Source organism: Typopeltis vanoorti, chromosome 8 (genome assembly GCF_054136105.1).
Source record: "Typopeltis vanoorti isolate ZY-2024b chromosome 8, IOZ_Tvanoo_1.0, whole genome shotgun sequence".
NCBI lineage: Eukaryota > Metazoa > Arthropoda > Arachnida > Uropygi > Thelyphonidae > Typopeltis > Typopeltis vanoorti.
In genome coordinates, this window is record NC_143556.1 from 120,517,064 (window position 1) to 120,530,029 (window position 12,966).

At 34.3% G+C, this 12,966-nt stretch overlaps 1 protein-coding gene across 1 annotated transcript in view; it reads left to right on the forward strand.

The window, feature by feature from the left end:
- twr (signal peptidase complex catalytic subunit SEC11 homolog C twr) overlaps positions 1-12,966 on the forward strand; it is a 144,228-nt gene that overhangs the window by 90,748 nt on the left and 40,514 nt on the right. The window contains exon 5 of the mRNA XM_090396293.1: positions 8,087-8,144. Within this exon, the coding sequence (XP_090252419.1) occupies positions 8,087-8,144 (58 nt within the window). The remainder of the gene's footprint in view (positions 1-8,086; positions 8,145-12,966) is intronic.

A 12,966-nucleotide genomic window follows, 5' to 3' on the forward strand; every position in this document is an offset into this window, starting at 1 on the left:
TACTTATATGTTAACTGCTTAAAACTTCTGAGTGATGTGAGAAATTGTTCTCAATGTTAATTATATTAATTTCAATATTGAGTTTTTGTTATCAAATTTTTGATATGTTTCCTCAAAGCATGTACAGGATTATTGTATGGTACTTACTACTTGTAAAGTTTACTTTATTGCTAACTTCCTATTGACAATTTTGCTCCAAATTTGTCTCTTATTTGACAAAACTTAAATATAATAATCTCCTATATTACAGCATTTTAATTATATCGAACATATTAATCTTCCTCTGGATCTTTTGCCTGCCACTTTAGCATCAAATAACTATTTTGCTAATTTTTTCCTACCAGATCTGCTTAAGTGACTATACCACCTGTCATTAGCTCTGCCCACACAATCCTGAATGCTAATAATGCAAAGTTTCCTGATATGTACCCTCAAGGGATGTTCAGGTTACTATGACAGTACTATTATGATTAAGTTTACATTATTATTAATCTTCTATCAAAAATTTTTCTCTGAATTAGTCTGTTACTTGTGAGCACCAATATTGTTATATCTAATATTTTGTGCTTCTGAGTGAATCATTCCACTTAGTCCTTCCTCTGGGTGTGTTTCCTGCCATCTTGGCATCAAATACCTGTTTGCTAACCTTTCTTCGCCCATTCAATTTAAGTGTCCATATCATCTTTAGATTTTCTCTTGTTTACACATTCTTGAATGTTAACAATGTCGAGTTCCTTTCTAATATCTTCATTTTTACTATGATTAGGCCATCATTTCATTCCACTAATTTTTCTGATAACCTCATATCTGTGTTAAATTTGTTCATTAATAATATAGGAAAGGATTAGAGATGAACTGTTCTGTTATTTGCTGATGATACGAAGTTAGGTAGAGTAGTTAATACAGATGTCGAAATTTTGCAGGATGATTTGGATAGATTGGCAGACTGGGCAAAGGAGAATGGATCAGTTTAATGTGGCAAAGTGTAAGGTTATGCATTTTAGGGTGAAAAGATTACTAGCTGTATACCATATTGGTGGTATACAGCTGGTACTCCATGAAATTGAAGCCAGAGCCTTGGTATGTTATTGGATTTGGAGTTAAAGTTTAGGGAGCACATAGCAAAAGTGGCTAAAGCAGCTCCTCAAATCACTTTGTTATTGAAGAATACTTTTATGTGCATAGACAAGTTATTGTTTTATCAAGCCTTGATAAGACCCCATGTTGACTACTGGGTGCAGATCTGGTCGCTAGAGTTTCTTGGTGATGAGGAGATGGAGAGGTGTTAAGCGAGTGACCAAAGTAGTAGCCGGACTATGGAATGAGGCTTACAAGAACAGGTTAAAAGATTTGTGGGTTACAGAAACTGGTTGATGGGCAGAAAAGGGATGATACGATTGAGACATACAAATTACTGAGGGATTTTTACAAGATTAATTCAGTGGAAATTTTTCAGAACTGTGGTGGTGGAACTAGGGGCCATTCATGGAAACTAAATAAGAGTAGTTAGCAAGAGTGTTAGAACTAGGTTTTTTTGCTCAGAGCGTAGTGAATGAGTGGAATAGGTTGCCAGAGTCTGTTATGAGTCATGACTATGGATGAGTTCAAGCAAAGTATGATAGATATTGCACAAATGTTGGATAGTTCTTGACATGATGTTTAGAGCATCCCTCAATGAGTGACTCCTTGGAGTTGCCCATAATAATACAGTGGTATCTTGCTAATCCGAACTAATAAAAATGCGCTCGCTCGGATTATTTCCCCCCAAGAGAAAACAATAACTAGCATTAAATAATCAGATTCTAATGATACATCAATTTAATTCTGTAAATAAATGAAGTAACTGACAGAAAAAAGCTACTGTACTGTAATGTAAAACTTACAAACTTGTGTACTGTATTATTTTGTATGTACATGTATTGTTGATGATTCTGATTTAATAAAATTGCATTCAGTACATAACTTAATTTTCGTAAAAAAAAAAATCACTTTCTTGTACACAACACAAAATTCAAAATAACACAAAGTTTTTTGTTTCTTTGTAAAAAGGTCACTGATTTTCTTTTGCTTCTGGAAGCTAAACTTTTTTCGAATGCTTCTTCTCAGAGCTGCATGACCAATAAAATTTTGTGGAATTACGTATCATTCTGCTTAGCTTATTCTATACACACATTAAAACTGTCAACTGCCTCTTTGTGTTTTCCTTTTTTTCTTCGAGTTCTTTATTGTCAGCATTGTCTTCTAATTCATTTTGTAGTGTCATATTTATAACTTCAGTGTCTGATTTGATTTCGAATTCGCTTTCAGTTCTGTAATCCATTCTGTAACATTGTTTGTGAAATTTTAACATCTGGATTTATAATTTTAACCAAATCATGCATGCTTTAATTTCCTCTTTTTGTGTATCACTCTAGTTATCTTGGTAAATTCTAGAATCTACAGTTTTTTCCATGAAGCTCGAATTGTTCGACGGATATACAGTACATACTGTACAGTATAAAAAAAAGCAAACATGGACACAATAAATCAAAATATCTATAGTAGAACCGTACAATCGATATTATGAAAAAAAATACTGTACTGTAATAATAAAATAATAATAGTTAAAATAATAATTATTAAATAAAAATAATAGTACACAAAATAATATGTAATAAATAAAACTTTTTTTTTTCTTTTGAACCGCAGTTCGGATTACTGGAGGGTTTGGATTAGCGAGATACCACTGTATTAGCTTTTCTTATAGTCACGTATTGCAATCATTTAGTTGTGTTCGTAGCTCAGTTATTCAGGAATCATCTTTTCTAACTTCAATAGCATAAACTATAAGTAGCTGTTTGTTTTTAATTTTGTCATGATTTAACTATTATAAGTTGATCATTTACAGAAGTGTTTTTTTTTTTAATTTCATTTTTGTTATTAGTAAAAATGACTTCACTTGAAGCAGCTGTCTACTGTTTAACTGCTTTTTGTATATTTTCACTGACTGCTTCATTAGTATTTTTGTTTAGTTGTTTTACTACTCTGATTCCTTTATTATGCATCTTGCTTTTCATATAGCTGCTTTTAGAATATTCAAGTTTCCTGTTCTTCTAATTTTTAATTTCCTTTTGAAGCTTATGAATTAGAAATTTATTTAGTGAGATAATCACTGGCTTTATGCATCACTCCCAACACTGGAAGACAAATGTATCTGTCTTAGCCTGCCACCTGTCTCTTGACTTTCCTGACTAAATCAGCTCTACCTGTTAGCTTAGCTATTTCTGAGCTAATGGTATCGTGTCTTAAGAGTACTGGTGCACCATGTAACTTCTTTATGTTTCTTCTGCAAGTATAATCTGTCATGATGAAGCATTTCATTCGAACCTGTACCTCCTCAACCCAGTTTAAATAGAAATGAGTTGTTTTGGGCTCTGTAGTCTCTAAGTTAAACAACAATAATGCAAGCTGATAAGACATGCTGTAGTTATCTAGGATAAAAATAGTTATTTCAGGAAGCTTAACAATTTCTTGTGTGATAATTTTACATACCGGTTTGTCCCAAGAGATTGTATACAGTCGCAAAGTAAATCATCTGTTGCATTGAAGTACATCATGCACATGAGTGCATGATGTTATAACTCATAGAATGTGTGGACCTGCAAAAATTCAGAAAGAAAATGTCCCTCTAAGAACTAATAAATTCTTTTGGCTGTCCAAGTTATAAATTTTCAAAATATTTTTCTACATTTGCCTCCTCTTTTACTAGAAATACTCCTGCATAAGTTATAATTCAGATTTCAAAAGCAAGATTTCTGGAATGACTACTGGAAGACGTTTAATCGTGATGTTATTTTACCCTTTACAAATATCCTCATCATTATGTATCTCCAATGTATTTATGAAATTTTGATTTTGCTATAAATGCAGGGTGTTTCCTTCCAAATAATTAATCTGTACAAACAAATGAAGAGAAGTGCTTTTATTCACCTATATCTCTGGACAAAACAATTATGCAAAACCTTTACATGATGAGAAGTTTGTTTTGAAGCTCACTTATTTGGCAGTTATATTTTCGAAATTAAATGAACTAAATTTATACTTACAAGCAATGGACGGAGCTGATATATTTGCGATATATGATCAAATTTGAGGTTGTACCAATAAACTTCATTTATGGGGAAAAAATATGATTGTTTCGAGACATTCTGAACTTTTATCATTGAAAATGAGGTGACACCAGCTGACGACTTAATCTCTGTAATAGTTGTATGTATACTAGAAAGAAAGTTTTCTTTATTATTTCAGTGAAGAAAGGAAAAATTATGAGATTGTGAATCCATTGTGATGGTATGGCTACTGGTATATCTATAATGGCAGATGAACTAATTGACTTGTCCAAATACACTTTGTTGAAAATGAATTGTGATCGTAAAAAAATTTATACGTTTTTGGCTGTCAGTTCAAAACACGTATCCAACTCTTTCTACCACAGCTGTAAAAGTGCTTCTTACTTTTACTACTTCGCACATGTGTGAAGTTGGATTTTCGGCAATGATATGAATGAAAAACAAATTTCAAAATTAACTTCGATTAACAAACACCTTGCATCTGAAAATAATATATATCAATGTGGATGTCATCAACTAAAATAGAAAACAACCATTCTTCACATACACTTCATTATGTATCTGATTAATAAATTTATATATTAAGTGTATTCAAGAAAAAATTTAAAAGTAGTAAAGCAATATTTTTAATTCAACCCTTCCCCCCCTTTTAAAATATGCATTACAAGTGAGTGGGTCAAAAAAAAAATTACCATTTTTAAAAGTGGGTCTTGACCCATAAAAGTTTGGGAAGTGCTGATTTAGATAGCATATACACCTTCTCCAAAGCATCAAGTGTTTTTGCAGTTTGGAAATATTTATCTGAGCATGATGTTCTTTGTCATAAAATGATGGAGAGGGAGATGTCAACATTTTTAACTTTCATCATGATCAATTTCCTAATGTTCTCTCAAGGGGTGTACAAACAACTATGACTGGATTACCTGATTAAGTTTACATTCTTACTAATCTATTATCAGCAGTTTTCCTCCAAATTAGTGTATTAATTCACTTCTCCAATATTGTATCTAATATTTTAGTCTTCAGAGGCACATCTGACTGAATTAGTCCACCTGGATCTTGGTCTTCCTATGAGCCATTTTCCTCTCATCTTGGCATGAAACACTTCTTTTGCTAATCTTTCCTCTCCCACTCTGTTTAAGTGTGACCATTCCACATTAGATTATCCCTGATGACTTTCTTGAATGCTAACAATGTAAAGCCCCTAATATATTCTTCTGCAATTTAAGCTATCTGTTCAGGCCTTGAATTTTTCTCAGAACTCTCACATCATTGGTCTCTAACCTTTCATTGAGTGCTTTATTTCTTAATTTGGAAAAATGATCATGCCCAATGCAGAAAGGGCATAGTTTTGTGTGATGTGCATTCATATGTATGTTGAATGTTAACATAGTTTTTAAATATGATTAAGTGAAGGGAAATGATAGTGTTGTATCTATGACATCATGATTTATTTGTGAAGAATGTACACGTTACTTCTTATGTGAAAAGCTATTTGTTATTTATTAATTTTTCATGTATCCTTAATAAATATTTGGTCATGCACCTTATGCTTCACTTATGCTTTTTTTAATTGTAATTCATTTTTGAAAGGTTTGGAAACCTCTGTCCATTAGTATTGTAGATATTCCAAGATTTGATAAGCCAAGTGATGCTGACCAAAGAAACACATTTCGCTACTGAACCATAATTCTCATTTCCCACTTAATAACATTTTTTTGAATGCATAATTTTTAGTCTATATAGGCTAGATATGCTGGGCTAGTTGACCAAGCAGGTAACATCTCAACCAATGAAATAAAATCCTATTTTAGGATGAAAGCCATTAGTTATTGGATGAGTTTCAATGTCCTGCCTTGCATCCTACAAGGAAACTTCTGTTTATTACTGATTTAGTGAGTTAAAAAAGTACTGTTTGGTTTCTAGATCAGAATTTCCATATTGTTTGGTCTTTTATCCTCTCTCCTGATAATATACTATGGGTTGACAATCTTTAGTGTATGATATGAACATAAAAACATATTCTTTGAATGTGCCTACAGAATATATATATATACCGGGTGATCCAAAAGTCACAGAAAAAATAAAAATTCAATAATTCAAAAAGTATAGCACGATGCTGTTTTCACAAAAATGCACAGAAAGACATGGGATTTTTTTTAATAAAAAATTTTATTGCCAGAATAGTTACATTTGTCACTGACAGGTGGTGCTGTAACGGTCCTGGAGCTGCTACCTGTCACTGTTTAAACCATGAGGTACGTAAATTTCAGATGTAGTGAATACTGAAGTTAATCTTTCAGCATTTAACGTTTATTACTGAAGTTAAACGTTCTGCCAAGATGAGGCATGTTATCATTACAAGATAAAGCACTTTTATTTAGTTAAGCTGTATTATCAGAACTCCAAATGTGCAAGAGAGGCAAGGGCTCCATAGTATAACATTCATGCAGGATGGAGCACTTCCGTACATCACAGGTCCTGTCCAGCACCTGCTGCGATCGACATTTGGCAATGACTGTGTCCTCAGTCGCTCTTTCCCTTTTCATGCAAGTGCGTTTTTGATCTGCTGTGAGCAAGTGCGGCAGCACCCATTCGGGGAAAGCTTTTTCATATGCAATTCTTCATGCAAAATATATCCTACGCGTTCTTTTGAAATGCCTATATTTTGGTATTGGATGACTCGCCGGTCATCCAATACCATATTGTGCACTTGATCAATGATTTCTGGTGTTGTAACACCTTTTGGACGTCCTTTACGTGGATCGTCTTCAAGGTGGTATGGCAACATTTAAACTCGGCAGCCCATTTCTTAATTGTCGAAAATGAAGAGAAGAGTGCCCATAAACTTTTATGAACTTGGAATGAATTTCTTTTGGCATTAAACCTACTTTTACAAAGAATTTTTATAACTGCACAATACTCGATTTTATCCATTTCAAGGGATACAGACAAGATACACTTTTGCTTCAGACATCTGTACAAAACAAACTACTTGATAGAATGACTTGAAATTTTACATGGATGCTTATGACAGATGTGCCAATTTAGGGAAAAAAAAATCTTGCTGATAGTGTTGTCATCTATGGTCGAGGCCAAGAACTTTTCAGACCACCCTTGTATATATAAAAGCCTAAAAGTATTATGCAAAATGTAAACAATTTTAAGAGAGCCTTCAGCATTTAAGGCATTAAACCAGCATGTAAGATTTTTTAAAAATGTAATTTTAAGGTAGTAACTGAATGAGAAAGCTTCTAGTTGTTGCTGAATGTGGGTTCATTTATCCCAAATATGAAAATTTTGTGATAAAAATGATATGCTACACCACTACATTGCTTATTTGGGGAGTTTCATCCACCAGCATGTTATCGTTTCCCTACCTTTCATTGCTGAAATTGTTATTAAATGTCATTTTTATTCCATTTAGAAATAAAGAAGCAAAATAAACTTAAATGCATTTAAAAATGGAGGTTCTTGCGATATAATTGGAAAAGTATGAAATAAGTTTAGGTTAAACCCATTTACATAAATAAGAAAAACCATGCATTACTTATTGCATAGGAATGAGTTCAGTTTGAATCACATTTTTTTTAAAGAGAGTGAAGTTACCTAATCTTAACTGGAGATTATCGGATTTTTTTTTTCTTGCCTAAAACAATAAGTGAATAGCAGAATACAGCTAAGTTATCCAGTTGTTGCCTACAAATTCAGCCATGTGGCAGACATAGGTTATTAAAATTACAATCTAGCAAATACCGAATGCACAGTTTCCACAATTAAGAAACATTCAACCGAAATGAGGTGAGTAATAAAAAGAATAACAAAATACGATTTATCGTTTCAGTAAAGCATATTTTGAGGAAAATATGATTCTGTGATTAACTTTTTAACTGTTATGTTCACCTGAGTGTCATATTGTAATAGCTTATATTTTAAAATTATGTTTAGTAACTTTTTTTTAATTTATTTTATTTTAGGTTTGTTCCATATGTGGGTATAGTTACAATATTAATGAATGATTATCCAAAATTTAAGGTAAGATGTTTACATTGTTTATAATTGATTAATGTAGCATCAGATTTCTAATAGGATTTCCAACATTATTTTTGCCCTCCTTGAAACCATACATTTAGCAATTCCATAACCTGACTAAATTAAAGACTTCCTCAAAAAGGCTGGATTTTTTTTTTTGTTTTGCTCTTAAGTTAAATTTTAAGTCTAGTACTGTATGATTTCTTTCCTCAGCTGCCACCTTTGGCCAAGCATTTAAATTTTCTGTTTATCTTTGGATATAAATTAAAGAATGTGTTTGACACTTTAAAATTTTAAAATGTTTAAACTTTCAAATTCTTTTCCAATGGAGTTCTAACTTCAAAATGGAGTTAGAGATTTCTAAATGATTGATAATATGACTGTGCAAGTTTTGACGAATGTATGGAAAGCATATTCTTTTTCTTAGCCAAGGTTCCTCAGTTTCATGAATGATATTAGTAGTATAAGATTTCATGTTGCTCGGATGCAAAAACCATACTTGTAGAGTTATTCATGAAACTTCACTTGATGTGGTGTTATTGTTATTGCAACAGTTTATAAACTAAGCTCATAGTAATGCAGTTGCAATGCACACAAATGTTTACCCAATAAAATGTTTTGGTTTCTTATTCCCTCATCTGTTCTGATAGCTTACTTCTGTATAATCTCTATACTCCCTGGCATCAGTCAGTCACTCATAAATATGAAATGTTTCCTTTAAAGAGGTGTTTTTAAGCAGATGTATTTGCATTATATTATTTAGTTCATGGGAATTGAAATAAAATTTTAATATTTCCTGAACATGAATTCTCCCAAGTAGATGAGCTGCTTAAAAGTTATAAAAACTATTTTGCATATATTCATATGTAATTTTGACTTAATTCACAACACTAAAGAAAAAATATAATTCATATAGTGGCCAATATTTTGCTTGTTTTTTATCCAGCATCATTGGAGCATTAGTCTACCACAGTAGTATCTTTGAGCAAGATTACATATTACAAAAACCAAAGTGATTCACAGATTTTAGTATAAGGCATTTTAGTAAACTGAAGATCCAGCTATTGCTAAGGAGCTCATATCAACCCTGCATAAAAACAGAAAGGAAAGATGGATCTCAATCAATGAACTCGATTTCGTCACATCTAGTCAGAGAAGCTGGTCACTTCTGAGAAAACTAGGTGGATTGGAGCCAACGACACACAAAACAACAGAGATAACTCCTGATCAAATTTATTGGCTAACCATTTATTGAAATCCTCCAAGATTCATCCCAGCTCTACCGGTAAAATTGCTGTACAAGCATCAGTCAAAACCTGAAGACGGAACCAGAGCTTCCTGAACTCATACACCCAATATCTTGGGAAGAGGTACAAATAGCCTTAAAACTTACCAAGAATGGCAAAGCTGCAGGAGTGAATGGTATACTCCCTGAGTTCCTAAAACATCTTGGTCAACATGGCCAAACATGGCTGGCTGCCTGCCCTTTTCTCAGAAATCATCATGAGTGATAAATTACCAAAGCTGTGGTGGGAAGCCAAAATAATTGCCGTGCCCAAACCAGGGAAAGATCCAAATGAAGTGACAAACCTACGACCTGTCTCTTTGCTTTGCACCACCTTTAAGCTCTTTGAAAGAATTTTCCTTAAAAGAATTTCACCACTCATTGAAAGAGCACTCCCGACTGAACAAGCCAGCTTCAGGCCAGGAAGAAGTTGCTGTGACCAGGTCCTGGCCCTGACAACTCAAATTGAAGCAGGCTTCCATAAGAAACTTAAATGGGGGGGGGGGGGCACTTTCATTGACCCAACATCTGCTTATGACACTATCTGGATCAGGGGCCTCCTCCTAAAACTAGGAAATATTATAAAATGTAAAAAAACTCTACAACTTTTTGAATCTATTCTCTCCAACAGAAAGATCCGGATCCATATTGGCGGAAAAAAAAAGAGCAGGCCCAATTCCTTCACAACGGTCTTCCTCAGGGCTCTGTGTTATCCCCTATACTTTTTAACATCTATATGTATGATCTGCCTCATACCAGATCAAGCAAGTTTATGTACACCGATTACCTAGCGATCTTACATCAATCCACCTCCTTTACCAACTGAGAATCAACCTTGAATACAGACTTGAACACTCTGGAAGAGTACTTCAAGCAGTGGTACTTGAAGTCAAATCCAATGAAAACAGTGTCCTCAGTATTTCACCTGTACAATGCAGAGGCGAATCGACAACTCAACCTTTCTTTCTGTGGAAAAATGGTAGAACACAAGCTTCACTCAAAATACTTTGGAGTGAGCCTTGACAGAAGCCTAACCTATAAAAGGCACATCAACTTCTCCAATAAAATTAAAACCAGAAATAACATCATTTCAAGGCTTACTGGAACAACCTGGGGTTGTGGTGCAGAAGTCCTAAGGTCATCTGCACTAGCCCTCGCATTCCCTGCAGCAGAATATTGTACCTATGTCTGGGAAAGAAGTACACACATTAACATTATCGACACCCAGCTGAACTCTACCATGCACACAGTTAGTGGGACAGTGAGAAGAACCCCTCTCTCCTGGCTGCCTGTTCTATCTGACATAGCTCCACTACACATACGGAATAGACAAGCCTCGATTAAGGAATTTAATAAAGCAATGAGCAGCCCACTCCTACCCCTACACCAAACTCATAAAGCCACCTAGTCTTCACCTAAAATCTAGAAAGCCTCTCTGGTCCATGGACGAACTCTCTTCAGCTGCATTGCCATCAATATCTGACATATGGAGAGAATACTGGTCCAACAAACGGCTTCCTGGTAGAAGATCCCTGTGCTCTGCAACCTGGTTTTGGTCTTCCTAGGAAGATTTGGTCATCCATAAACAGGATCAGAACTAGTCAGGGCAGATGTGGCTATCTTCTACATAAATGGGAGCTGTCAGATCACCCTTATTGTGATTGTTCTCCCGTGGCTCAGACGATTACTCATTGTGTACAACTGCCCAAGACGCCAATTTCACGGTGGTGGCCTACAGGACATCCACAAGGTGACGGATGAGGTCTTGAATTGGCTTTCCAACCTTGACCTGTAGTTGGTATGGTGGTGGTGGTGGTTATGGAGGAAACAGAAGATCATGGTCCCGTCTCACCACAAAGACGTTATTCTAGTAGTCACTCTCATCGTCCTCGTCATAGTATCAGCAGAACTCTTCATGTTCGAAGATGATGATATAGTGTGAAATGGGCCTCCTCTAATGGATGAAGTTTCCTCACACAAGACACAACTGCTCTCTACTTAAACCTCAGATACAGCCACTTTTATGTTGTGAGAACATGCAGCCTTGTCATACTTGGTGCAGCAGGATGATAATTGTCCCTGGCTTAATTATGGCAAGTTACTATTGCTTTATATTTTTTTTTTAAAAAAAAAAAAGACTTAGTAAGCAGGTTGTGCCTTTTACGTAATGAACATATAAACTTAACATATAAAAACATGTTAAGATTTTCATCATTTGTTTCTGGAAATTGTGATTGTATTTTTCACTTACCAGTTTCATGTAGCCATAAGAATAAATAAAGTATAAGTCATACTGTTTTTGGAATCAGCAGCAGCGAAACATTCTCCTAATTTCAAGCACAGCTGTATTAATTTACCAAAAATCTAGGATACGGTCATTTTAAAGATCAACATGATACTCGTAAACTTCTCTTTATCTACCAGTAGAATGCCAAAATAGGGCTTCGGTTGTTTTGTCTTTGCGAGTTTAAACTGTTCCTACTAACAGCTAGTGTTTTGCATAGTGTGACAAACTATTTATGTTCTGATGATGCTAGTATAAAACAAGTAAAATGTTAGCAGTTAAATAAATATCATATTTTGTTTCATTAGTGTTGTGAATTAAACCTTTGAATTTAACAACTGCTAACTCTTAAGCATATCTACACAGCTCTTTTGCAATGAACTCATTTTTCTTGGTTCTCTTTGTCTTTTATTGTATTTATTTGTATGTATATTCATTGTATTTTGTTTATACAACTGTATTCTGAATCTTCTTGGAGCTTTTGTTATGTAAATTAGTTTCTGTTAATGGATGAGCTGTCCTTGCACTAAATGGATGCAACAATCTCATCTTCCTTTTACTCTCTTTTACCTTGTGGTGGCAAGGTTTTTATTAATCATCGGACCTCAAACCGTTCACTGGGGTATAAGGCTGACCACCTTATCCTGTGTCCTTTAGTGTTGAGTTCTCAAGGTCATTTGCCTGCTTTGCAGGATAAAAAACCCCAGGATAAACTGGGGTAAAAACCCTACTGTCCACATCCAAGAGTGGCTAAATTGACTATGGTTGAGGAAGATCCTTCAGCTCCTCACATCACCGACGGGAATCAAACCTAGGACACTCCTTTTCCAGGCATATGGTTGCGAAGCGCACAGCCACTAGGCTAATCGTGCGGACATGGATGCAATAAACCATCCATCAATATTTTAGAGAGCTACATTCTGGTAGTTACATCAATAAGCTTCTAATTGCCTTGCATTTAGTGCAAGGACAGCTCATCCATTAACAGAAACTAATTTACATAACAAAATCTCCAAGAAGATTCAGAATACAGTTTTATAAAACAAAATACAATAAATATACATACAAATGAGCACAATAAAAGACAATGATCCAGAATATATACCAGCAATGAATGATAAATGCACGTAAAAACAAGAAAGATATTTAATTATTTAATTACCAAATATTTCGGTCTGGAAATAGCAGACCATCTTCAGTGGTATTGCAAGAACAGTTTTAAAAAATACAAGCTAGAATACTAACAATAGATCGTT